Source organism: Berghia stephanieae, chromosome 10, assembly GCF_034508935.2.
Source record: "Berghia stephanieae isolate SIO BIC M18660-M18661 chromosome 10, UCSD_Bste_1.3, whole genome shotgun sequence".
Taxonomy (NCBI): domain Eukaryota; kingdom Metazoa; phylum Mollusca; class Gastropoda; order Nudibranchia; family Aeolidiidae; genus Berghia; species Berghia stephanieae.
The window spans coordinates 18,881,072-18,908,483 of record NC_088369.1 but is presented as its reverse complement, the minus strand read 5'-3'; the positions used below and the strand labels follow the sequence as shown (position 1 = coordinate 18,908,483).

General features: G+C 36.1%; 1 protein-coding gene across 1 annotated transcript; it reads left to right on the top strand.

The window, feature by feature from the left end:
* Window positions 1-13,541: 13,541 nt before the first annotated feature.
* Window positions 13,542-26,632, top strand: LOC144980765 (uncharacterized). Its single transcript, XM_078928543.1, has 7 exons — window positions 13,542-13,801; window positions 14,344-14,452; window positions 16,398-16,465; window positions 18,217-18,297; window positions 21,503-21,623; window positions 22,811-22,919; window positions 24,776-26,632. The coding sequence occupies exons 1-7, from the start codon at window positions 13,660-13,662 to the stop codon at window positions 24,875-24,877; spliced, it is 732 nt and encodes a 243-aa protein (XP_078784669.1). The 5' UTR covers window positions 13,542-13,659; the 3' UTR covers window positions 24,878-26,632.
* Window positions 26,633-27,412: the final 780 nt, after the last annotated feature.

The following is a 27,412-nucleotide window of genomic DNA, read 5'->3' as shown; positions in this document are numbered from 1 at the left end:
ACCATCCCCCTTTCACATTTCATCAAAACACATTTTATTTATTTTATTTGTGTGAGAATTCTGTTGCTTTGAATCTCACGTCGACACTTTAATTCTGGTCAGCGTTTTGATGATGAAAACCAAGCTTGAAAAGAAGCCTACTCCACTCGATTTACTTTTTGAAAAAAACAAACAAAAAAAACAAACTTAAAATGTTATTTATATAGAGTGTGTATACTCTTAAAAATTATTTTTATTTTTTTGTGCTGCTTTTTGCTGTCTTTCATAATTTTTGTTTGTTTTCTGGACAATTCCCTTGGAATTTACTTAGACAAATCATTTGATGTACAAATATGAGGAGGTTATGAAAGTTGGGTTGTTTTTTGTTTTTTTATGTATGTGTGTGTGTTTGTATGTGTGTGTGTGTGAGTTTAAAAAAAAAATTGTGACCATGAGTTTTGATTTTGATTTATTATTAATATTTTTTTTTTGGTGGTCTCCTTCAGAGGATGTCGATATAATAACTTTTATCGAAGCCATTCTCTTGTCAGGCTTTTGCTCTTTATATCCTTGATTTGCAAACGAATTGAAAGCTAATAAAGTTGAATGCGAGAATATGTTTTTGTTGATGTTTGTCTCCTTTGTATCATAATTTATTCATTGATTTACGTGTACATCCGAATGTTAATTATTATTAATTATTATCATTGCCTACTCATGAGCACTCACAAATGTAGATCATGTTGTGTAAATTATTACTATTATTATTATTATTATTATTATTATTATTATTATTATTATTATTATTATTATTATTATTATTATTGTTATTGTTATTATTATTATTATTATTATTATTATTATTATTATTATTATTACTATTATTATTATTATTATTATTACTATTATCATCACATGAATCCTTGATTAATTTTAGTGTACAATACATCGTTTTGTATGATAATTAAAAACCAATGTAAATAAACTTTATACATTTTATGTATGTATGTATGCACGCACGTGTGTGTGCTTGTTTGTAAAGAGTGGCGTGATTACTACGAGTTTGACCTGGGAGTGTCTGATATTGCTTTGTATTACATGAGTACGATTTGGTACGATTACATTTAAATCAACATATGATATGATATGATATGATATGATATGATGTATAGGTATGTTATAAAGGTTGATCACCGCTCAACCTGAGAATAATCATATATGGAAAACTAAAGGTTTTGTGATCAATGTCCAGTTTGAATGCAATGGAATAACGCTCTTATGGTTTATGGCCTTCTTTATGGTTATCATCATCATCATCATCATGGTATTCATTATCATTATTAGAATTATTATGATTTATTAACTTACTGTAACATTTAACCACCGTTGTTGGTTTCGGAAAGAAAAAGTTATCGATCTACTTCAAATTTGCCAATTTTCTGTATATTCACGGAATTCAGTATGTTATAAACCTTCAGTATATTTTCCAATCATCTGCTAAACTGAAAAATGTAAATATACAAAGTCTTTTTACTGGAGTTCAGCACTCAGAAAGGGGTCGGTCTATGTGTGTTTGTGTAAAAGTTCAGTAAGTTATTGCCTGTTGAATTGACAACACTGCTACATTTACGTTTCCCTTGGAGACGGTGTCCGGTTGTGTCATCTGGTTGGTATGCTCGTCCCCCTGTTTCTGGTTCTGGTTCTGATATAAGGTGAAAGGTTGTGCGAGCTTTTAAAAAGTAACCTCCACTCTCATACAGGGTTAGTGGTAATGAAGAATGTTTACAATCATTTTAAATAATAGTGATAACGATAATGATGATGATGATATCAAGATGATAATACAAGCCATTACAAGTGAGTGCAAAAATGTTCTGTTTAAACTGAGAATTCCAATTTTATTATATACTCTATCCTATTTATTTGTATAAAGTTTGATGATTCATACTTTGATAATTGATGTCAAGTTGTGCGTTACATTTTTGTATCAAAAAAGTGCTTAAAACCCGAGTATGGAGGGGTGTTTTGAGGAGTTTGAAGTTTTATTAAAACTCTTCCTCTGCAATATCATTGTTGTTATCTTTGCTTTAAAAAAATAGGTGTTGCTTTCTTTTTTTTTTCTTGGTGAGTAATCTTTAAAACAAATAAAAATCTCGTATTTCCACGATAAGTGCATAAAAGGAATTAGTTGTATAATCCCTGTCAGTGTGTCAGCTACAACACGTGTAAAGATAAATGCGAAAAGGCGTTTTGCCCCCTTTTTAAAATGTGTTAGGTATGAATGTAAATTTTCTATGATTGTTATTTTTTTATTTATAGTTTTGTGCTAGTCGTTTTTAAAATTAAAGAAAGTCAAGTTTTCTTTTGATAGTAGCAAGAGAGAGAGAGAGAGAGAGGCATAAGAGACTGGTCTACAGTTGATGTAGCAAATTAAGAAATTAAGGAGCAGGCACCGGTGTAAGATAAAGAACAGAACAAGTGTGTATGAAAGGTGCCAGACAAAGCAAGAAAGAAAAATACAAGAAAAAAATAATTTGGGATGATTTTTTTCTTGTATTTTTCTTTCTTGCTTTGTCTGGCACCTTTCATACACACTTGTTCAGGTTTTTATCAGTTGATATAACGCATAATTTTTAAATTTTTATTTGGCCAGAAAATTTTTCCTTCAACAATCGACCAATCAAAATGACTCACAACTTGTTTTAAAGAGTATTGATAAACCTGTGACTTCAAAGGGAGGAGTTTGAAATATGTTTCTGGTTCATGGGACGTGTTGTCAAGTTTTCAAAGGTCATCTTAACTCTCTTGAGTTCACCCTCATTGAAAATCGAACAAATTTGTTTGATTTTTCATGCATACGAACTCGAGAGAGTTAATATACTGCACTGCTATTTGAAGTGAAAGTTTTCAGGACAAAAATAAAAGTGTTTTGTTTAGCTTGTGGCAGAAATGGGTCAATAATATAATACACAAAGGATAATATTTGACTTGACTGTCCCCGTGATTGATACAAGACTAGTCAATTCTGTCACGTCTGATAATTACTGTTTTAACTGTCTGGAAGAGATTTTTTTTTTGCACAATTCCCGTTTTTTTGTTTTGTTTTTTTTCTTTTTTTTTATTAATATCTTGTTGATGTATTACACCAACCGATCACTTCATCAGTTTATTATTTTTTTTAATTTCAAAATTATTTTAAAGAAGAGTTAGAGGGTGGGATAGTTGAGTTGGGAGTTTGAATCAAATTCTACTGATTAGAGCAAGGTTTTAATGGGGTCATCCTTTTGCTGCACCCTCCCCCCTCCCTCCCTAGCATGAAACGTAACTGATTTCGCCACTGCATTGTGGTTGTAGGCCAAGTCATTTCATATTTTAAAAGGAGTTTCGTCAGGCTTTTTAGGAGACTGCATCCAACGAGGATTTGCCTTGAAGACGAAAGATTTATTTGAGATGTTTGTCGTTAAAAGTGGAATCTCAATCCATTCCGATTTTGCTAGTATGTGGGAATTACCTATCTTGTAGTCATTTAGATTGCTGAAAAACGTAAATGACCTTAGAATTTGAAAACGTTCAAGTTTGAAGTCCCTAAAACATTCACAGTCACAGACATATTTCTATTATTAGAATAACTTGATGTATTTTGTGTTTATTGTTATGTTATTTTTAAAAATATCAACTCATGATTCAACTTTATTTTTGTTGTTTGTTGTTTTCTTACTTTGCCAGTCTTTCCAATCTTGTTATAATTAAAGTTATGACGTCGAATGTAATCACTTGGGTAGAGAGCTATTCGTATTGGTTTCCCCATCTATAAGTGGGAAACCCTGTCTGCAGTTGATGGCAAAGTTGGTAGAAATGATTGATTGTAAACGCAGGTTGTTTTAATTTTGAATTTTTTATATTTGTCGTCTATTATTATTTGATTAAATATCTATGATTTTGAGCAGAGTAGCTCTTTAATGAAATCTATTTTTTTTTTTTTTAGAAACAAATAGCAAGTATTTTGTAAAATGAATATAATTGAAATTGATAATGATTATAACTATAATCTCAAATACAACCAAAATGAAACGTGTGTTTTGTCTCTTGTCTCATTGTTTCAATAGTTAGATAGGATTATTCCCTATTCCTGTACAAAGAGAGCATTCATCTTCTGATAGGATTATTCCCTATTTCTGTACAGTGAGAGCATTCGTCTTCTCATAGGATTATTCATTATTTCTGTACAGTGAGATCATTCGTATTCTGATAGTGATAGGATTATTCCTTTTTTCTGTACAGGGAGATCATTCGTCTTCTGATAGGATTATTCCTTATTTCTGTACAGTGAGAGCATTCGTCTTCTCATAGGATTATTCCCTATTTCTGTACAGTGCGAACATTCATCTTCTATAGAGGTTGTCATATGGTCTGTCCACTACTATTTATTGACCCTTTCGTGCGTTTTATATTTCCTTGTTGAAACCATCTGATTTGCCCCAGCTCTGGTAAGTATCTTTTGCAAAGAGGGATTCAACAGTTAAGTGTCTCATTGCAGCTGGGATTCTGTTTCTGGGATGTTTTGGGTTTCCCCTTTGTCAACAAAATATGATGAATGAGACACTAAAGTCGAATAGCGGCCAATGTCCAGATAAAATCTGACCTTTCCGATTTGGCAATCTGGAGAAAAAGAAAAAATTTTTTTTTTTAAAATATAAAAAGAACTGGACTTTAAGAAAATGACCATGGAATGTCCGAGGATTATGATTCTTTTGACCAGCAAATAAAAACAAGGAATAGACAAATGGAGAGTATAGCTCTAAATCTAGGTTATATTATACTATAGTCCAAACATACTGGGGTTTTTTGGGCCATGAAAGTAGTGCAAGCGCCGGTAAAACACTTAAAAACAAACAAACAACCCCCCCCCCCCCCCCCCCCCCCCCATGAGTGGCAGGGAGGCCCTTTTTAAAAAGTGTATTCCTCTTCGTGGATTCCTGTCCTTATGGCTGAATGAGACTTTTAGATAATCTCAAACTAAGTGCACTGATGGGTGTTCTCTTGGAATCTACATGTTCCCTATTTGTACCATTTCCATTTGTCTTACTTTTCTCGTGCGCTTTTAATTGTAAATCTATAATTTTGTTTACTATCCCATTTTCTTCCTTTTTTTTGGCGCTGACATGACCTAAATGTGTCGCAAGCGCCGTAAAACCCTTAAAAACAAACAAAACTTAATTGAAACATCTAAAAAAATAAATGTCATAAGAATAAAAAGGTTGTTCTTTTGAGTGGATAAATAGGTGGGCTATAATATGATGAATAAGTGGGCGGGGCTACACGATTGGTAAGTGGGCGGGGCTAACAATGAATAAATAAGCGGGGCTGTACAAGGGGAATCATGTTGTGTGCTTAAAATCAACTATTTTCATTCTTATCTATGACTATCCTTCCCTTAATTTATTCGTCTCATTTATTTCATTGTTTCATTTTATTATTGAAAAACATAAGTTATTCATTCTAACGGACCTGTCTACTTGAAAAATTAAAAATTTGTACTCTCTAGGACTAGGAGATAAAAATTGTAGCCACTACAACGGGGGTGATCTATATCACCTTTCCATGTGCTCATTGTAGCCACTATAATGGGGATGATTTATATTACCTTTCCATGTGCTCATTGTAGCCACTATAATGGGGATGATCTATATTACCTTCCCATGTGCTCATTGTAGCCACTATAATGGGGATGATTATTTTACCTTTCCATTGCTCATTGTACCACTATAATGGGGATGATTTATATTACCTTTCCATGTGCTCATTGTAGCCACTATAATGGGGATGATTTATATTGCCTTTCCATGTGCTCATTGTAGCCACTATAATGGGGATGATTTATATTACCTTTCCATGTGCTCATTGTAGCCACTATAATGGGGATGATTTATATTACCTTTCCATATGCTCATTGTAGCCACTATAATGGGGGTGATCTATATTACCTTTCCATGTGCTCATTGTAGCCACTATAATGGGGGTGATCTATATTACCTTTCCATGTGCTCATTGTAGCCACTATAATGGGGGTGATCTATATTACTTTTCCATGTGCTCGAGGTAATTGGTCACATTGCAAATTGTGCTCAAAATGACCAACATAGTGAAAAGTGTCCACAACTTTTGAAATATCCAATCTAATACTACGTTTGGTTATTTTGTTCAGCTTGACACATGAGAATGTTTACAATTTTCATTAAAAACGCAGCGTGTTTACATTTGTTAAGAAATAAAGAAATATCTAGTCGTACAGCAATAAAGCATGTGATTGATGACTGGGTTGGACGAAAACCCGAATATAGATCTCTCCCATTAACTTTATCAATCAAGATATTTCCCTCAAAGGGATTCAATAACACGAAGGAAACGAATCCTTAACGTTATGTACTCTGGCTTCAATTTTCAATAAGTTTTAATGACTTAGAGCGGGTGGTTGGATGGGAGCATCACCCTTGAATCATATACCTATGATGTTCGCATGGGTGTACGATCCGATAGTGATGTCGTTTCTTCTTCTCTTTACTAGCCTATCCTGCTTCTTTGGTTTGTGATTGTATTTTTGACAGGGGATATTTTTTTTTCCTGTAAATCCTCTGCCTGTTTGTTCTTGGTTATTTATAATTTAGCTTATGATATCTTTAGGTTATGATTTTGATTGACATTTGTACTATTTTTGTTAGATTGCTTGTTTTTTTGTTTCAGCGGTCTCTCATATAACCTCAATTGTGTTGGAAGAGACCTAAAGCAACAAACAAACAAACAAAAAAAAAATCAAAGGGATTCAATAACACGAAGGAAACGAATCCTTAACGTTATGTACTCTGGCTTCAATTTTCAATAAGTTTTAATGACTTAGAGATGCTTATGAACCTCTGAAATTGGAGCCTACAGGGTGGGGTTCCTGACCTCCCATAGCGGACAGGGAGGCACTGACTGTGTCTTCTATTCCCCTATATCTGGGTGGGGTTCCTGACCTCCCATAGCGGACAGGGAGGCACTGACTGTGTCTTCTATTCCCCTATATCTGGGTGGGGTTCCTGACCTCCCATAGCGGACAGGGAGGCACTGACTGTGTCTTCTATTCCCCTATATCTGGGTGGGGTTCCTGACCTCCCATAGCGGACAGGGAGGCACTGACTGTGTCTTCTATTCCCCTATATCTGGGTGGGGTTCCTGACCTCCCATAGCGGACAGGGAGGCACTGACTGTGTCTTCTATTCCCCTATATCTGGGTGGGGTTCCTGACCTCCCATAGCGGACAGGGAGGCACTGACTGTGTCTTCTATTCCCCTATATCTGGGTGGGGTTCCTGACCTCCCATAGCGGACAGGGAGGCACTGACTGTGTCTTCTATTCCCCTATATCTGGGTGGGGTTCCTGACCTCCCATAGCGGACAGGGAGGCACTGACTGTGTCTTCTATTCCCCTATATCTGGGTGGGGTTCCTGACCTCCCATAGCGGACAGGGAGGCACTGACTGTGTCTTCTATTCCCCTATATCTGGGTGGGGTTCCTGACCTCCCATAGCGGACAGGGAGGCACTGACTGTGTCTTCTATTCCCCTATATCTGGGTGGGGTTCCTGACCTCCCATAGCGGACAGGGAGGCACTGACTGTGTCTTCTATTCCCCTATATCTGGGTGGGGTTCCTGACCTCCCATAGCGGACAGGGAGGCACTGACTGTGTCTTCTATTCCCCTATATCTGGGTGGGGTTCCTGACCTCCCATAGCGGACAGGGAGGCACTGACTGTGTCTTCTATTCCCCTATATCTGGGTGGGGTTCCTGACCTCCCATAGCGGACAGGGAGGCACTGACTGTGTCTTCTATTCCCCTATATCTGTTTTCCAACATGCTTTCTGTCTTTGTCTTGGAATGAGATTACTTGACTTTGTCCTGGCCCTGGCCGGATACCCTGACTGAGAGGGAAACAGTCAAATGTATAGTTTTGGGAGATGATATTTTTTGTCTTGTAAATCATCTCTCTGTTGTGCACTGTATTGTTTTATTTACATATTATATATGATTTGTCAACATTTGAGTGTATCCCTTAGTAGGGACCTGTGCTTGTGTCTGGGTGAGACTTTTAGTTGACCTCAATTAAGTACTTTGATAATGTGCTCTTGGAATCTACATCTGTTTCCTATATTAACAAACTCCCCTTTTTTTCTTACCTTTTCTTGGGAGCTTTAATTGTAATTCTAGAACTTTCTACTTTCCCATTTTCTTCCTTTTTACTGGCATTGATATGACCTTAATGTGTTGCAAGCGCCATAAAACCCTTAAAAACAAAATCAAACAAACAAATATTCGTAATTTCTAGGAGATAGAAATTGTAGCCACAATAATTCACTTAAGTAATCAAGAATTTTCCCTCCAAGTCTAAGGTATTCAATAATACGTAGGAACTGGGTGGGGATCCTGACCTATCATAGCGGGCAGGGAGGTACAAACTGTCTTCTATCCCCTTATATCTGTTTTCCAACATGCTTTTTGTCTTTGTCTTGGAATGAGATTACTTAGTTTTTTTCCTGGCCTTGGTCGGAGTCCTGGCTGGGAGGGAAATAGTCAAATGCATAGTTATTGTTTTGGGAGATGATATTTTTTTCCTTGTAAATCATCTCTCTGTTATGTATTAGTATATTTGTTATTTTTTAATGTATAATGTAAGCATTTGAGTGTGTTCCTCTTTGTTGGATTTTGTTCTTGTGTCCGGATGAGACTTGTAGGTGATCTCAAACTAAGTACATTGGTGGTATGCTCTTGGAATCTACATCTAATCCCTATTTGTTCCTTGTTCCCCTATGTCTTACTTTCTCTTGGATGCTTCAATTGTAATTCTAGAACTTTTTACTATCCCATTTTCTTCCTTTTTACTGGCGCTGATATAACCTAAATGTGTTGCAAGCGCCGTAAAACCCTTAAAAACAAACATAACACGTAGGAAACGAATCCTTTCAATAAGTTTTAATGACTAGAGATGCTCATGAGCTTAGATGTCGTAATTATACGATTTTTGTTTGTTAGAGCAGGCAGGCCTGTTCTACGATAAACTATTACTAATACTATTACTAATAACACCACCAATTATACAATGTCCGCTCTATAATGTTACTTGTATATGTGTATAATGGTAAATGATGATTACATTTTATTCAAATTTTTCCTGTTTTTTTTATGATAGTCTTAAAATTATAATTTTAAAATGAAAGCCTGGCGAAATTTGAATAAAAGTGTTTTGTATGAAGAAACCAACGCGTACATGTCTTCATGTCTGATGACGGAGATTGCAAATAATGGGCCTGTTTTAACACTGTTGTAATGAACAGTTTTTTTTTTTTTTTTGCGTTGATTTGAGAGTATGTACATATTTTTTCCATTACGGCAATGAGCCCATAACAAGTTTGGGTCATCAGACCTGTATATGAGTACACGTCGTATGAAACACGTTGTACGGTACATCATCTATCTCTGATTACTTACTTCACTTCTATCGTAGGCGGTGTCATATTAATGCGATTATATACCCGAGATAGAGTCGGGATTTCACTTAGTAAATATTATAATATTGTTAATTAATTATAATAATAATAATAATAATTATTATTACTATTGTGTGTGACTAGTTGAAATTTTTTTTATGTCAGCAAGGCGTGTGTGCGAGACAAGGATTGCTGGTTTTTTTGTTTTTTTTGTTTTTCGTTTGTTGTTGTTTTTTTTTCAATAGTTTTTAAAACTGATTTGTTGTTGTTGTTGTAGATAGTAAGAGGAGAGCGTTTGCGGAATATTACTCGCAGTCAGCTGTCTGTATAAGGAAAAGTGTGAAAAAAAATAAAAATAAAGTAAGGTATACCACATGCATAATTAGTATGATGATAATGACGATGACGATATTGATGATGATGACGATGATGTTGCAATGTTCATTCATAAATATATTGTATTTGAAACCAAAACAGAGGTCGTCCTGTGTCTTGTTTATTAATTATTGTATTTGTTTATTTGTTCGTACTGGGTGGGGTTCCTGACCTCCCATAGTGGGCAGGAAGGTACTTACTGTGTCTTCTGGGTGGGGTTCCTGACCTCCCATAGTTGGCAGGGAGGTACTTACTGTGTCTTCTGGGTGGGGTTCCTGACCTCCCATTGTGGGCAGGGGAGGGAGGTACTTACTATGTCCTCTATCCCTTATATCTGTTTTTCAACATGCTTTCCGCCTTTGTCTTGGGATGAGATTACTTGGTTTTGTCCTGGCCCTGGCCGGATACCCTAGCTGGGAGGGAAACAGCGAAATTTATAGTTAGGATTTTGGGAGATGATATTTTTTTCTTGTAAATCATCTCTCTGTTATGCATTGTATTGTTTTTGTTTTACATATGATTTGTAAACATTTGAGTGTGTTCCTCTTAATGGGGACCTGCGCTTGTGTGTGGATGATACTTTTATGTGATCTCAAACTTAGTACCTTGATAGTGTGCTCTTGGAATCTACATCTGTATCCTATTTGAACCAATTCCTCTTTGTCTTACTTTTTCTTAGGTACTTAAATTGTAATTCTAGAACTTCTGGGTGGGGTTCCTGACCTCCCATAGTGGGCAGGGAGGTACTTATTGTGTCTTCTATCCCCCTATATCTGTTTTCCAACTTGCATTCTGTCTTTGTCTTGGAATGAGATTGCTTGGTTTTAATAACCTAAATGCGGTGCAAGCGCCGTAAAACCCTTAAAAACATAAAACAGATTGCTTGGTTTTGTCCTGGCCCTGGTCAGGGTCCTGGCTGGGAGGGAAATAGTCAAATGCATAGTTATTGTTTTGGGAGGTGATATTTTTTTCCTTGTAAATCATCTCTCTGTTATTTATTATTATATTTGTTATAATTTATAATGTAAGCATTTGAGTGTATACCTCATAGGGGGGGGGGGGGGGGGGGGGGGGGGGGGGAAGAGGCAGTACTTGTGTCCAGATGAGACTTATTGGTGATCTCAAACTAAGTACATTGATAGTGTGCTCTTGGAATCTACATCTGATCCCGATTTGTTCCCAGTTCCCCTTTGTCTTACTTTTCCTTGGATGCTTTAATTGTAATTCTAGAACTTTTTACTATCCCTTTTTCTTCCTTTTTACTTGCGCTGATATGACCTTAATGTGTTGCAGGCGTCGAAAAACCCTTAAAAACAAAAACAAAAACTATCATCTTTTTACTTTTGACTGACATCGAAATGACCCAATAGGGTTGCAAACGCTGTCAATAAAAAAAACCTAAAAACAAATTGACAAATTAGACCATCGGGCACTGGTGTAAGATAAAGATCTGAAAACGTGTGTACGTACAGTGCCAGACAAAGCAAGAAAGAAAAATACACACAAGAAGAAAAAAACCATCTCGAAAAATCAGCCTACCTCGACTGAAGAAGACTGATTTTTGGGATGATTTTTTTTCTTCTTGTAATGTGTTTTTCTTTCTTGTTTTGTTTGGCACTGTTTCATACAAACTTTTCCAGATCTAAAATTTAAAAAAAAACAACAAAGAAACAACTGAACACCGTGATTCAATAGACTGTAACTGTAACTGGAGTCCTTGTGAGTATTACTTGTGTGATCAAGATATAAACCACCTCGTACTAGATTGCCCAGAGACAAAACTTGACGGGGGATTTGAAACCATCAACAAATGTGATGATGACTTCCGAACCTGGATTGATACCTTGAACATAGAAGTGTAGCCGAACGATACTAGATACTACTACTTGTGTGATTGTTCATCTTTTCAAATCAGCTGTAATGGGGGCCCCTCAGAAAGGCAAGTGTCGTACCAAAAGACCACATGGCCGTACAACTCAACAACCCAGTCCCAGACCCCCGTTACTGAATGAAAAATCGGCCATACAATCTTCAGCCTGAAGCTTTGGCCTTAATGGAAGAAGAAGATTGGAAAGTTCCTTGCAAAGCGGAAGTGATGGAGCCTTTCAGAAATAAAGGCAAGTGTCATACCAAAAGACCCCATGGACGCACAACTCAACAATCCAGATACAGACCCAGTATAAAGAAGGAGGAGGTTGTCATCCGATACTTGGGACAATGTAATGTCCATATTCTTCATAAAGATACGCGTTTCCGCCGTGAACCTTCACCTGCACCACCTGGGTGGGGTTCCTGACCTCCCATAGTGGGAAGGGCGGGAGGGGGACTTACCGTGTCTTCTATCTCCCTATATTATATGTTTTCCAACTTTCTTTCTGTCTTTGTCTTAGGATGAGATAACTTGGTTTTTGTCCTGGCCCTGGCCGGATACCCTAGCTGGGAGGGAAACAGGCCAATGTACAGTTAGAGTTTTGCGAAATGATTTTTTTTTTTGTCTTGTAGATCATCTCTCTGTTATGTGCTGTATTGTTTACATATTATACATACTTTGTAAACATTTGAGTGTGTTTGGATGGGACTTTTAGGTGATCTCTAAGTACACTGATAGTGATAGTGTGTGCTTGGAATCTACATCTGTTCCCTATTTAAACCAAATTCACCTTTGTCTTCCTTTTCTTTGGAGCTTTACTTGTAATTCTAGAACGTTTTACTATCCATTTTCTTCCTTTTTACTGGCGCTTATATAACCTTAATACTTAATGTGTTGTAAGGGCCGTCAAACCCTTAAAAACAAAACAAACATCTTCGTAAAGATACGCCTTTCCGCTGTGATTCCGTGAACTTTCGCCTGCACCATAAAACACGAACATTGAACACGAGAGGACAAGGACAAAGACATAAGCGTAGCTCCATTTATATTATTTTTATTTTGAAAATATCAACAAAGTGACAAAACTAGGGAGCAGGCACTGCTGTGAGACAAAAATCTGAAAAAAGTGTGGATGAAACAGTGCAGTGCCAGAGAGGCCTTCCCAAAGCTCATCGTGTTAAGGGAAACAACCGAAATATTCCCTAAACTAACCCTAAGACACAATAAAACCTAGTACCTTTAACTAACCCTAATAGGAAAAACAAACACCTTATCACCTTTGCTAAGACCTATAACTAACCGTAATAGAAAGAGAAACAAAAAATCCTCCGACCTCGAGCTGACCTTAATAGAAAAAAACCAACAAAAACAACATAGGACTGCTATGCACTACCTTTCAATACTTAAAAAAAAAACCCAAACAAAAACAAAAACAAAATGGCGGTGGAGAACCAAAACAATGGTCATATTAGGAAATTTTAAACTTTCACTAATCTATCAAAGTTTGTTCTAATGTTACTATATATTGACAAATTGAATAAATAAACGCCTGACAAAAGATTCACGGTGTTAATACAAATTGAAAGAGATGCTAAACCGAAGAGCTTACGGAATTTCTCCCAAAAAGGTTTAGTTTCTGTTATGGATAAAAGCAAAAATATATTTCTTCTGATTTTAACGTTAAAATTACTATTTGGTTCCAGGTTCGTCCCGAGACAATCCCGTTTTAGACAATAGGTAACAAATTTAGTCGAGAGAAAAATTCACGACACTTCAATTCATCTCGCGAGAATCCCAGTGATACGGCACAGTAACCGATGTAAACAACATGGCGGCGTCCTAGGCTCTGTTAAAAAAGAATTAGAACAAACTTAAATATCGTTAGGCTCTTAAATATTCCCAAACTACATCAATATGGTTCTTTTCGATAACGTATTTTGTGGACAGAGGGTAGAAGTGAGGTGGAATAATGGCATACACAAAGGAACAGTAAGATATAAAGGAAGTATAGCCACCAAACACGGTGAATGGGTTGGTGTTGTTCTAGATTATCCAGGTAAGGACGAGAACCCCTTACTACGCCTACATAAACGAGCAACGATACTTCGCACCCCATGATAATCAGAGTTTCCAAAACAGGGATAGAGATGTTTTTGATTCTCTGAAATAATAGCAATTGCATCATTAAAAAATTAGATGAAATTTTGGTTATTCTCAAAAGTCACAAGCTCAGATAATGATAATGTCAGTTACTTAGAAACATGGAATTTAGAAAATAAATGTACTGAATAATTTATCTTAAGGCAAAAAGGGAGGCCTTCCGAAGGCTCCTACATTCCCAGTATTCTTGTTCTTGTAGGGGGTTTGGGAGGGGGAAACTTTTTTTTAATAATGTTCAGACTTAAAAAAAAAAAAAGTTTCCCCTCTCCCAAACGCCAAGGTGTTGCGAATATCTAAAGTGGACTGTATTTTGAATTGAGAACATTTTCATTCATCCCAACCATTCAAATTTTATCGTTTCATTAATAATTTTGGATCAAACAACTCATTAGATTTAAGTGTTTATTGAATTTAACTCGATCCTCTTTTTTTTCCCAGTTGGGGACACATCTGGGATGCTGTTTGGTAGACGCTACTTTCAATGTAAACCCAACTACGGCGTGTTTGTCAGGTCTGACAGAATTCGCTTTGTGCCCAGCACTCGATGGTAGGAATCTTTTTTTTGTTTTTGTTTTTATTGCATATTGATTTTTTAAAATTGTTTAGAAATGACAATGTCAACATCCGGAAGATTGATGAATAGATTAAAAAGAAATTTTGAAATATCTAAAGACAGGAAAATGAAGTAGTAGATAGTGGAGACTTTGATTTTTGTTTGGCTATGTGGTCTATTGGTATGACACTCGCCTTTGGACTGGAAGGTTGAAGGTTTGAGTCCCACTCTGAGCTATGCATAGTTGAGTCCTTGGAAAAGGCACTTTACTCACATTCTCACACTGTACACAGGTGTAATATGAGTACCTGGGCATTAACAGCGTTGTTCCTGTCGGAAAAAACATTATAAGATCGCCTACCAGGCGTCATGTCTCATTCTACATGTTAAGTGTTGCTGTTGGCTAGAGACCCCTTGTAAAGCGCTTTGAGCGGATATTGGACTATATAAATGCTCTATTTTTTTTTTTGTATGCATGAATTGCTCAATTCGTAGAGCATTCGTCTCACAAGCAAGGAGAATAGCATCATTCTGGGGTTCAGTCGAGTAAAAATAGCCATGATTATGTAACTGGATTTGTTTGATCTTGTGGAAAGTCCTTCAGGGAGAAATTCCATATGCAAGTTGCATTTCAATGACTATTGGTAAGTTACTAGGTTGAATTAGTTTTATTTATCCAAAGGAAGAAACAAATTGACCTCTATCAAGTCAATAATTGGAAAGGTGTTCTCTAAACCTTAGGCAGAACTTCTTCTCAGTCGGGTAGTCGACAAATGGAACCGCTTGCCTGCAACAGTTGTAGACGCCCCTTCATTGCAGGCATTCAAGTGCCGTCTCGACGCTCATTGTGAAACAGAAAAATACTGTTGTAGAGTTTAATTCAGACAACTCCTTCCACTATCTGGAGTTATATCATAGCATATCATATCATCTCAAATTTCATCCTGTTGTTAAATTGTCAATTTGATTCTTTATCCTGGGTGGGGTTCCTGATCTCCCATGGTGGGCAGGGAGGTACTTGATGTGTCTTCTATCCCCCGGTATCTGTTTTCCAATTGCTTTCTGTCTTTGTCTTGGAATGAGATTACTTAGTTTTGTCCTGACCCTGGTTGGAGTCCTTGGCTGGGAGGGAAACAGTCGAATGTATAGTTTTAGCTTTGAGAGATGATATTTTATTCCTTGTAAATCATCTCTTTGTTGTGTACTGTTATTATTATTGTTTTTTTTTTTTTAGCATATGATTTGTAAACATTTGAGTGTATTCCTCTTAGTGGTATCTTTTGCTGGTGTATGGGTGAGATTTAAGGGGATCTCAAACTGAGTACATTGATAGTGTGCTCTTGGAATCTACATCTGTTCCCTATTTGAACTAATTCCAATTTGTCTTACTTTTTCCTCAAGTTATTGTACCTCTAGAATGTTTTTACTATCCAATTTCCTTCCTTTTTACTGGCACTAATGTGACCTAAATGTGTTGCAGGAGCCGTAAAACCCTTAAAAACCAATATTTTTCATTCTGCTTATCGTGATTCTATTTGAACTTCGAAAAAGATATGTGTGTGACTGTTGTAGTCAAATGAATGAACATGTGTGATACCAAAAAAACTATTGCAAAGCACCTCTGAGCACTATTTTTGGATACTGGCCTATATCAAATAATAATAATAATAATAATAATAATAATAATAATAATAATAATAATAATAATAATAATGATGATGATGATGATGATGATGATGAATTTAATATGATGATGATGATGATAATATAAAATAATAATAATAATAATAATAATATATAATAATAATAATAATAATATAATAATAATAATAATATAATATAATAAAATAATATAATATAATAATAATAATAATAATAATAATAATAATAATAATAATAAAACAAAACAAACAAGATTCTTTATCAATTTTCCTTTCAGTTTGTACGACAAATATCACAAGGTGGCGAATAAATCCTTCATTGAAGAGCATCTTTTTGACACACCCCGTAAGTGCTGGCATAAATGTGTATAAATTATTTACCTCAAATACATATCATATGTACAAATGTGTCTCCCTGTTCCTGAATTTTATAATCCAGAAAATGCCTGTAATCCAGAGATGTGCTATGGGAATGTTTTTCATCTGTAATTGTGACTCTATGTAATCAGGAAATTTTTGATACCAGATTCAGGTTGCTCAAAATAACGCAGCCAGGCTCATTGTACGCATAACAAAAAATACCCGTCAGCAACTCTTCTTCTCCGTGAGTTACATTGGCTTCCTGTGGAAAAAAGAGTTGCCTATAAGATTTGTACTGTTGTCTACAAATCCCTGAGCACGAACAGTCCCTCCTATATTAATGACCTTCTAAACATATATGTCCCCAATAGAAACTTGAGGTCAAGCAATGACCAATCAATCCTTGTCAAACCTAAGCCATTGCTTAAAATAGGTGAACAGTCTTTTCAATTTTCGGCCCCCCATTTTTGGAACTCTCTCCCATCACACGTGAAATGCTCGGATTCGTTGACAACGTTCAAATCTCGCTTAAAGTTTTATCTTTTTACGTCATAATGTTGCAATATTATTTTCATATTTTGTTGTTGTTAAATTGAATTCGTATCACGTTTCCTTCACACTTGTCTCACTGTAATATGTTTTGTTTTATATCACTGTAAAGCGCTTAGAGCCTGTGACAACGGGGTAAAGCGCTATATAAATGCCATTTATTATTATTATTATTCATTCATGGCAAAAATTAACAGTAGTGATCCGCCTGATTGAATCTGTCCGTTTATATGTGAATCATGGAGAAGAAGAGAACCGAACGTGGGAATGAGTTAGCACCAGACATAGAGTTTAGGCTTCTATAATCTGAACTCGCAACGGAAAAGGCTCTTTACTTACATTCTCTCACCATACTCAGGTGTAGAATGAGTACCTGGCTGTTACCAGTGTTGTCTCTCAATCTCTTTACTCATCGACCAATCAGATATGAATATGAAGGAATTGATCGTTATCACAATCATTTTAAAGCCTATACCAGCAATAATAAATTAAATGTCTTTTAAATGATAATTTCTCTGGTGATAAAAAAAACAACAAACAGTCCTAATTATTTTCATCAAGAGCGTTGTGATATTATATATGCGGCTTTGTGGTCTTGTGGTAGGACACTCACCTTTAGACTGGAAGGTCTAGGGTTTGAGTCCCAATCTGAGCGGGTGCATAGTTGAGTCCTTTGAAAAGGCTCTTTATTTACATTCTCTAACTATACTCATGTGTAAAATGAACACCTGGCCATTAACAGCGATGTTTCTGTCTGAAAAACAAATTGTAATATGGTGAAACAGGTATCATGTCTCATATAAACGTTATATGTTGTTGTTGACTAGGGACCCTAGTCAGTCATTTACCACTGTATCTGCTCTCTCGGTGCGATTTAACAGCTCACATTGAAGACAAAAAGTTAAGAGTAAAATCAAACCCAGTCAAAAAAATATAAATGTTAAAAAAATTATCAACAAATTAAGAGATAGAGAGTGTTTTCGTGCTTACATTTATTTACACCGATTATCCAGACTTAGTCGTATCATCGTTGTTTGAACAGATGGAACGGAACCATTTTTGTATTGTTCTTTGTTTGATCCAATATTATATTTGCTGATTTAGATATCTTAAAGTTAGATGGATTATCAATGAATATTGTGTAACACCTTAATAGGAAATGAAAACAGCTTCCTCTTTACGTTACAGGTCCTGAGATAAAGAACGGCCCATACGACCCAATTGTTGTCTCGCCCAGAGATCTGACCAGAGTTCGCAGTTCTCTTGGAGGTTTTTATTATTATTATTTTTGTTTTGTTTTAATGGTCCCAATAACTCAGTTGATAAAGCATCGGCTTAACAAGCAAAACATCTGGTTTCAATTGGATTCAATAGTCTGATGTCACGTCGCCCAGCAACGACAGCCATAGTGGTTCTAAACAAAGAAAATCAGTACTTTTTATTCTTCATGCTGGCTAGAACTTTTCATATGTTTTGTGATCAGAATGTGTCAAAGTCAAAACATGATCAGATTTATAATTTAAAATGTTTTTTTTTTCCTCTGGATTCGCTTTTATGCTCGTTGGAGAAATATTTCATAAGGGCGTCCGCCATTGTTCTGATTGTTTAGAGCCAGTTACTCAGTTACCATGCATCTTTATGAGGGAAGTGACGTTACGACTGTTGAAGCGTATTCCTGTTGCAGTTGAGGTTTTTTCTAATCCATCAGTCCCCCCAGCAATGCTTGGGCAGCATGGTCTAATGTATTTGCTAAAAAGTACATCGCATTAGACTAGTGTCCTGTCTTGAGGATAGTAAGCATTTGTTAATGTCTGTTAAATCTACAGAAACTTGAATAAATCCTGGCTTTATAGGCTTGATGGCTCTTAGGACTACTTTTGTTTTTGTTGTTGTTTTTTTTTTTTTTTTGGTAATATATTTATTAAATAAATATGAAGCACCAGAGTCATACAGTAAAGGAGTATGAACTCTTCATTTATATTGATTTTATCAATAAACATTACGAGATTGTCACAAGAAGCGCATTTTGTGATTCGCAAGACTTATATTACAATTAGAAGTGAAATCATTTCAAGTATAGTCCTTCGGCCCATGGAGCCGGAGTTTATCCTGGTTTCTATAGTGTGAAACTGATGATAGCAATTACTTGCTACCCTTTGGATATGACGCTAGTCTATAGTAAAGTAGTTTCTGCCAGATCTAAAAGACCCAGTTACCCATTCACTGCTGGGTGGAGAGAAGAGTCAGAAAAAAGCTTGACTACACCCAGGATCGATCTTGGTTCCTTTGCATGTTAAGCAAGTATTCTACCAACTGAGCCATTGGGACCCCCTGAAATCAAGGTCAAGGTCAAGTTGAATTTCATAGGAATACAAAAGGCACAGCTTTACCATCAGTGCAATTATTGTAATAAATTTAATGATATAAATCCTATATAAGACAAGATTTGGTGGAAGTCACTCTTCAAACTATTTATGTCAACTAGGCTTAGTCATAGCAAGGAATTAAAAAAAATATTCTTAATTAAATTGATTCTTCTGTACCTTTGTGCACATATTTACAGGTCTAATAACTGGACGCACTTTATTGTGTGGCTTGTTTTAACGTTGTCGTAATGGAAATATTTTGAGTTGATTTGACACTATTTCCATTATAAATTTATGCACGACCTGTACGGTGTCCAGAAGGGATTATTTGTGTTTCCTGACAGTAACACCAGAGGTCACACATATAAATTGAACAAAGCCAGATGCAACACATCACTCAGACAACGTTAGCCAGTGTGTAATTGATTGATGGAACAACCTTCCGATCTTAGTTGTGGAAGCTCCAGACCTCAACGCCTTCAAGAGGCAATTTGACAGCCTCTGTCTAAACTATTCGATTCAGCTTAGTTTGGTCCCCTATCAAATTGAGATAACTGCAAAGTGACCTACATAGTGAAAAGTGTTCACAGATTTTAAACTATCTAACATTACGATTGGTCATTGTGTTCAGCTTGACGCATGGGTATGTTTACAGCTTTCATAAACAAAGCAGCGTGTTTACATTTGTTCAGAAATGTCCAATCGTTGGACAGCAACAAATCACGCGGTCGATGACTTGGTTGGACGAAAACATGAATATAGATCGCTCCCATTCGCTGGACACTCTTCACTATTACAACAATGAGACTGCAATAATTTGAGTTATCAAACTAGTCAATTGAGTACATCTCGATACTTCCGAATAAGTTGTATCACTGATCTGAAAGAACCATCAGTGGGGACTTTCCACCTGTCCCACATATACAAGTTGCAGCAAAGAACCTGAAATTGCAGAGTATATTGGTTAAGCCTTGTATTATGATGAGGCTACCAGTGACCTCCCTCCAGTGACTTCGAAGATACAAAAGAGAGGACTGAGACTTGCGGGGCACTGCTGGAGACACAAGGAGGAGATTGCAAGCAGTCTTTTGCTATGGGAACCACCTGAGAGAACCAGAAGCAGAGGCAGGCAGAATAAAACATGCATTGGCTGTCTGCGAGATGACACAGGAATGGACAACACCCGGGAGCTGCGTATGCTTATGGAGGACAGGACAGAATGGCGAAGACTTGTGGCTCATGTTGGGAGCCCCAAGGGGTGGCCTAAGTAAGTAAGTAAGTAAATAAGTAAGTAAGTAAGTAAGTAAGTAAGTAAGTAAATAAGTAAGTAAGTAAGTAAATAAGTAAGTAAGTAAGTAAGTAAGTACCAGTGGGTTTGTGACTGTACACGAATGTAGCAACAAATTCATCACCTGGATAGAACGTCATAAAATTGTCGTACGAGACATGACCAGTGGAAGAAGCTGCTGTCATTCTAATGATTCTTTGGTCTTTCCTAGCAAGGAGTTAATGCTATTTATTTAAAGCTATTGATAATTGACAAATGTGAGCCATTTATACATTTACCATAATGGGTAATTTATTTATGATGTATATGATACCGAACGATTCCATGGAGTCACTAAAGATGTTCTTTTTATTGTAAGCTATGATTTCATAAATTTATCATGTTGTTTTCACAATAAACTTGATATGAAATACAAAACAGGGTTACAAGAAAGAAAAAAAAAGGAAATACCAACACCCCCCCCCCCCCCCCCCCCCCCCCCGAAAAACAAAAAAAAAAGAAATCCCAACAAAACTACAAAATAATGGGAAAAAGAAAAAATAATAGAAAAGACGTACACACACACACACACACACACACACATGTACACACATACACACATGTACACACACACACACACACACACACACACACACAAAACGAACAAAATAAAAAAAAATTCCCAAACAAACAGACAAAAACTAAGCAAACCAAATTGCAATCACAACTCCCCCACCTCCCCCACCAAAGGACAAAGTAAAAATAAGAAACAAAAACAAAACATTTCTTTATTCAATAATCTTGTTTGTTTTTATTCCCACCCCCCCTCCCCCCCAAACAGACTACAGCAGTAATAGCGGTCTATGGGATAAACCCACGCATTACAGCCTGAGGCATTCCATTAGCAGCTTCATCCCTGCAGCAACAATGCTCAGAGCTGAAACTGCTTCGAGACCTTTCAGGTAAATAAATGTTTAAGGTTAAAGGGTAAAGGTGACTCCACAGAAAAATCTGTCTCTGAAAAATGGTAAATAAATTTGTTTTAAATAAATAAAAAGAAAATTCCTTTTATTTTTTCCCCAAGTGGAAATTTGTCTATTCCGAAGGGAAACCCACATAACTCAAGAAACAGCTGCAGTGCAGTGCTGCAAACTGAGCTAGGGCAAGAGCGACTTGCCCAAGGCCACAGAGTGTGGTGGGTAGTCGAACTTTGTACCTTTCGGGTAAGAAGCAAAGACCGTACCTCTGAGCCATGCCGCCCCATGATAAATAAACATTGTTATTGTTTTTATCATCATCATCATCATCATCATCATCATCATCATCATCATCATCATCACCCTCATTATCATCATCATAAGCCTCTGACCACCCATCAGTGAGTGGGTAGTTGGGTATATTGGATCTGATAGAACTTTTTATGTACAAAAATGAATATAACAATTTCATAAATAATAGAACAGAATACTAATAAATACGGAATGTTTCAGGCTCAAAACCCTTCTTCAGTAAAACAGAAAAAAACCCTGTTTAAACATCATATTTGCACATCGAGTTGTCAAATATGAAAGAAAGAAAGAAAGAAATTGAGCTTTTATATAGCGTAATATCCACTAAACATGCGCAAAGCGCTTTACAAGGGGTCCCTGGTCAACAGCAACATTTAACATGAAGGACGGGACATAACACCTGTTAGGCGATATTACAATTTTTTGGACAAAGACAACGCTGTTAACGGCCAGGTACTCATTTTACACCTGAGTATGGTGAGAGAATGTGAGTAAAGAGCCTTTTCCAAGGACTCAACTATGCGTCAAGCGCAAGGCTCGAACCCAGGACCTTCCGATCCGAAAGCGAGTATCATACCACTAAACCACATAGCCGCACAATGATGTTGAAGTTGAAATGTACGTTTTTACTGTTTTTGTTATTGGCTGAGGAAGGATTTTGAGCCCTAAACGTCCACTGTTTGATATTTTGTTCCTTTTTGAAGCTATAGGATATTCATTTTTATACATAACTTTTTACAGTCCGCAGCCTCCAGCAGCTTTGTATCCACTTTAGCCTCTTTAGCCTTTTTACATTCACTTTAATAAATTTCCCCAAAACATTAACCTATATTTTATACCTATCTACCTACATTATACAGGTCCCATTACAGCAGGCCGATTCATACGGACTATTGGGTAGATGATGATTTTGAAAGAAAACCGTCTATACCAAAAACCCATATGCCTCACCAGGCCCTGAAACAACAGGTAGGTTCAGTTATTATTCTTTATGATAACTTGCAATATTGATTATGAAAGGAAGTTGTGTTTAACTCAACATAAGAAACTAGGGAGCAGGCACCGATATAAGATAAAGATCTGAACAAGTGTGTATGAAAGGTGCCAGACAAAGCAAGAAAGTAAATAAAAGAAAAAAAACCATCCCAAAAAATCAGTCGACCTCGATTGGGGATCAAACCTCAGACCTTCTGATTACCAGATCATGGGGTCCTCCCCTACAGGCAGCCAATGGCACGTCAAGCAAAACATACGGTGCACGGAATGTGCCACTCAGGATTAATAACCGTTGGTACGAGGCCCGTCTAATTATTGCTAATGTTAAAAGGCCCTTATTAGAGGCAGACATTGTCCAAAAAATATAATCTCCTTGTCGACCAAAAGGGGGGGGGGGGGGGGGGTCTAATTGAAGCTGACTGACAACTTTCTGATAATGCCATGTTCCACCGGGCAGAAAAGCACCAGCAATACATTTGCAATAATTGATGGCAACAGCAACAAGTTTAGGATATTTCTTGAAAAGTATCCCGAATTACTCCAGCCAACATTTTTGACCTCTAACAGTAAACACAGCATTCATCACCATATCCCAACAAACAGGACCAACAGTCTTTGCCAAATCATGTCGGGTTCACTAATTTAGTGAATGAAAATAAAAACAAGTGTTGTAGCAACAATTAAAAAGATAAACAACGAATTTCTAAATGGACCTGTTTTGTGTCCGTGCATTTTTAGCTAGATGTTGCGAGTTGCTACAACTCCTATATTTTACTGTTGTAATGGACAATATTTTCCATTGGTTTGAGAGTATTTTCATTACAACAATGAGCCTCTATCAATTTGGGTTATCAGACCTACAAATAAGTATATGTTGTATGTGACGAATTGTGTCAGAATGGTATGTAATATGCTGGGTCGAACCCGATGTTTGAAATATAAAATTTGAGTAAAAATTGAATGTCTTCATTGGAGAGAATCTTCATCTCTCATTCAACTTTAGATTTTCATTCATCATGTTTTGTTGACAAGGGGGAAATCCGAAACATCCACATTATCTGTCTTTTATTAGTTAAATTGAAATTTCCATTCCATTTGAAAATTGCCAATTATTTCTTTGAAGAGAGGAAGCTTTGTTTTTTAACTTGAAAAAACTGACTTTAAACTCGAATTATCTTTATCAGGCTCATTGTGATACGATTCTAATTTGATGCAGTGGGTCCAAAAAAAAATGAAAAGGTACATTTTAACACACTCGACCCTAATACCGACTACATCCGTAGTTTACCCTGGTTACTTTTATCCCATGCCTATTTCATTTTTCTGAGACAAATTATAGGCATAGTATCGAAGCTAATGTTTTTAGTTTTTGCAAGTTGATGGTAGTTGAATAAAACTATCTATGTACATGATCAGTTTTAAAACATTTTTTTTCCCATTTTGAAAATTAGCAAAAATTTCTAGGATTGAGTGAGTTAATAAGAATAAATGAATTTCTTTGATTGTGCGGCTATGAGGTCTTGTGGTATGACACTCAGATTCAGATCAGAAGGTCCCAGGTTTGAGCCTTCCTCGATGCATTGTTGAGTCCTTGGAGAAGGCTCTTTACTCATATTCTCTCACTGTACTCAGATGTAAAATGAGTACCTGGCCGTTAACAGCGTTGTCTCTGTCTGAAAAAAATAATTATAATATCGCCTAACAGGCATCATGTCCCGTCCTAAATGTTAAATGCAGCTGTTGGCCAGGGACCCCTTGTAAAGCGCTTTGAGCTTGTTTAGTGGATATTGCGCTATATAAAAGCTTAATTTTGATTTCCATTATTTCAGGTTCGTCGTGGATGGTCCGGAGCCCACTATGTCCGTGAGATGACAGTGCCCGTCGGAAGGGAGAGGATGAAATCGATTCAATGGAACGACATCTCTGCTTAGATTTAGTTCTTCCTCCATTTTGGATTACATGACATGGTGAACATGAAAACAAAGAGAAACAAAACAAACGCTACATATAATTGAATTCTCTGTGATTTTTTAAATGTATAATTTTTGGATTATTTATATGAGGTACCCTTGGTTCAATTTATTTTTCGAACAAAGGAAAACCTTTGCTTAATTATTTCATTCTTTTCAAAAGCAGAGCTGCCAAATATACGCAAAAAAAGGCGTGTTAATACTCCTTTTAAAATCAAATTACTTTTTAATGCTTTTTTGTTCTACATTTCGCCTTTTTGTGGGTGATGGAAGCAATTTTTTCTTCGGCCAGAACCTCGCCTCACTGAAAACGAGAAGAAAACTGCATTTTCATCATCCACTTCCAGCTTATCTTACTTTCAGAAGCCTAAACCAGAAGCTTTATTTGGGCAGAAGTAGCCGTTACCAAATTTATTGTGGAGAGGAATCTTCCTTAGTTATTGCAGATTATTGTGGTGATATGTGTTTATTAATATTGCCTTTGTTTTTCACAATTACATCTTTTCCTTCAAAATTACCGGTACACCTTTTTCAGTTAAAATTACACATTTCTTCAGTCAAAATTACACATTTTCTTCAGTTGGGGTTGGCAGCTCTGCAAAAGCATAATTTGAAAATGTGAATAACTTTTTATAACACAGAATTTTCGTAATTTTTGCTAAATGTTTCACTGTTTTTAGTGATATCAAGATGAAATGACTTGTTAAGAGAAAATCATTAAAACCAATGAAATGAAATAATGCATATGTTTGATTTTAGTTTTTGATATTTGTATCTTTTTGAAAAGAAAATTAAATCAGTATTTTTGGATGGTTGTTTTTTTTTATGTCATGTATTCCATTTTATAAATGTTTTACTTTGATGTTTCGTTTTCTATTTATATCACATATTTTTTGTAAATGACTTTTGATCTCAGTCGACCAATTTGCCATGCACTAACCAAAAACATGTTACAAATTTTGGCCGGAAATTTTTTTACTTCAAATATCAATGACCACCATTTTGTCCAAAAGAGTCGATCTTGAAACTTCAATGATGAAAACTTTCTGACAAGTTGGGTATAGATATCTTATTCAATTGATATTTGAAATAAAAGTTTTCTGTTCAGAATGGGCGGAAATATGTTTTGTTTTCTAGTCTGTGGCAGAAATGTCTCGGATTTCTCCTTTCATCTAGTCTAACGCTATCAATGTTATTGTCTGGAGTTGTTGTGTAAAGAGGTAAAATTATGTTATGTGTGATGATTTATGGTTGATGAGTGCCTTTGTTGTCATTTAAAACAACTTAATAAAAAAAAACCTTTATTCATCCCATAGGCGAAATTTTTCTTGACGGTCTATTTCAATGGAAGTCTGGAATAACCCAGGCGTGAGCCGCAGTGCAGCTCAGTAAACTGAGTTAAGGCCAGGTGACTTGCTCAAGGCCACACAACGCAGCGGGTATTCCAACTTGGTACCTTTTGGGTACGATGCAAGGACCATACCGCTGAGCCACGCTGCCCCATAGCAAAACTATTTTATCATTTTCTATCCATTCCTCCTGATTTCCCAAACGATAAAATGGTTTGATAGTGTTTACATCTTTTTAAAAGCCCAAACCCCAAACAGATTTATGATGAAATTATAAGGAAAGTTTTTAGAAAGTCTTTTGATTTGTTTTGCTGTTTGTATTATATTTAATAAACAGACAAGCCAAAGAGATTATGGCAAAATTCTAGGATCAGGTTTTGTCATTTAATTAGATTTGACTTTTACATTTTAGAGGATTTCATGGAAATGTTATCCGATTTTTAGAATGTTTAATTCGTGGCTTTTAGAAGCACCCTGGTGCAAACACAACTTATGCACTCTTAATTATTTGCTTCATGAAGATCAATATCACCAATTTTAATATCGATATTTGCTGTGGAACATCGCACAATATAATATAAATGGTGTTTTATGGTTTTCATCGTGTTTTTAAATTCACCCAATAAATATGTGATTTGTTCAGAAGATAAAATGATAATAATAATAATAACAAGAACAATGCATGACAATCTTTTGGTGCGAAGATTTTGTTACAGATTGACCATAATTCATTCTAATCATTATCACTTCCATTATACATGCTAGTTTTTATATTTACTCAATTAAGCTTTTAACTCTAAAGCATGGGCCATCTCTAAACTGCCTTTTTCGATTTGCTTCAATTCTCTCTCACAAGATTTTTAAGTTGGTCGCATGAGAGATATTTTTCAAAATATCAAAGTGACAACTTATCATGTAGGTTTCGACACAGAATGTAACTAAAGTGAGATATCGTTTTAATAATTTTTGTACTTAAAAAACAACCCCAGATAGCCATGCGTCTGTCACTCTATATTAGATGGCTAATTTTATTACCAATAAACAGAGTGCCCATAATATGAATATATTTCAGTGCATGACGTGAGCCTCTGTCCTTCATCATAAAGTAAGCTGTCAAATTAGCCCAAACCGCAAACTGCTGATGAGT

Bases quoted from the DNA above. Each gene is read 5' to 3' on its own strand.
- LOC144980765 (XM_078928543.1), top strand. From the start codon at position 13,660: ATGGTTCTTTTCGATAACGTATTTTGTGGACAGAGGGTAGAAGTGAGG. The intron at 18,298-21,502 runs GTTTTTATTATT...CCCCCCAAACAG, and splicing joins AGTTCGCAGTTCTCTTGGAG to ACTACAGCAGTAATAGCGGT. The intron at 22,920-24,775 runs GTAGGTTCAGTT...CCATTATTTCAG, and splicing joins ACCAGGCCCTGAAACAACAG to GTTCGTCGTGGATGGTCCGG.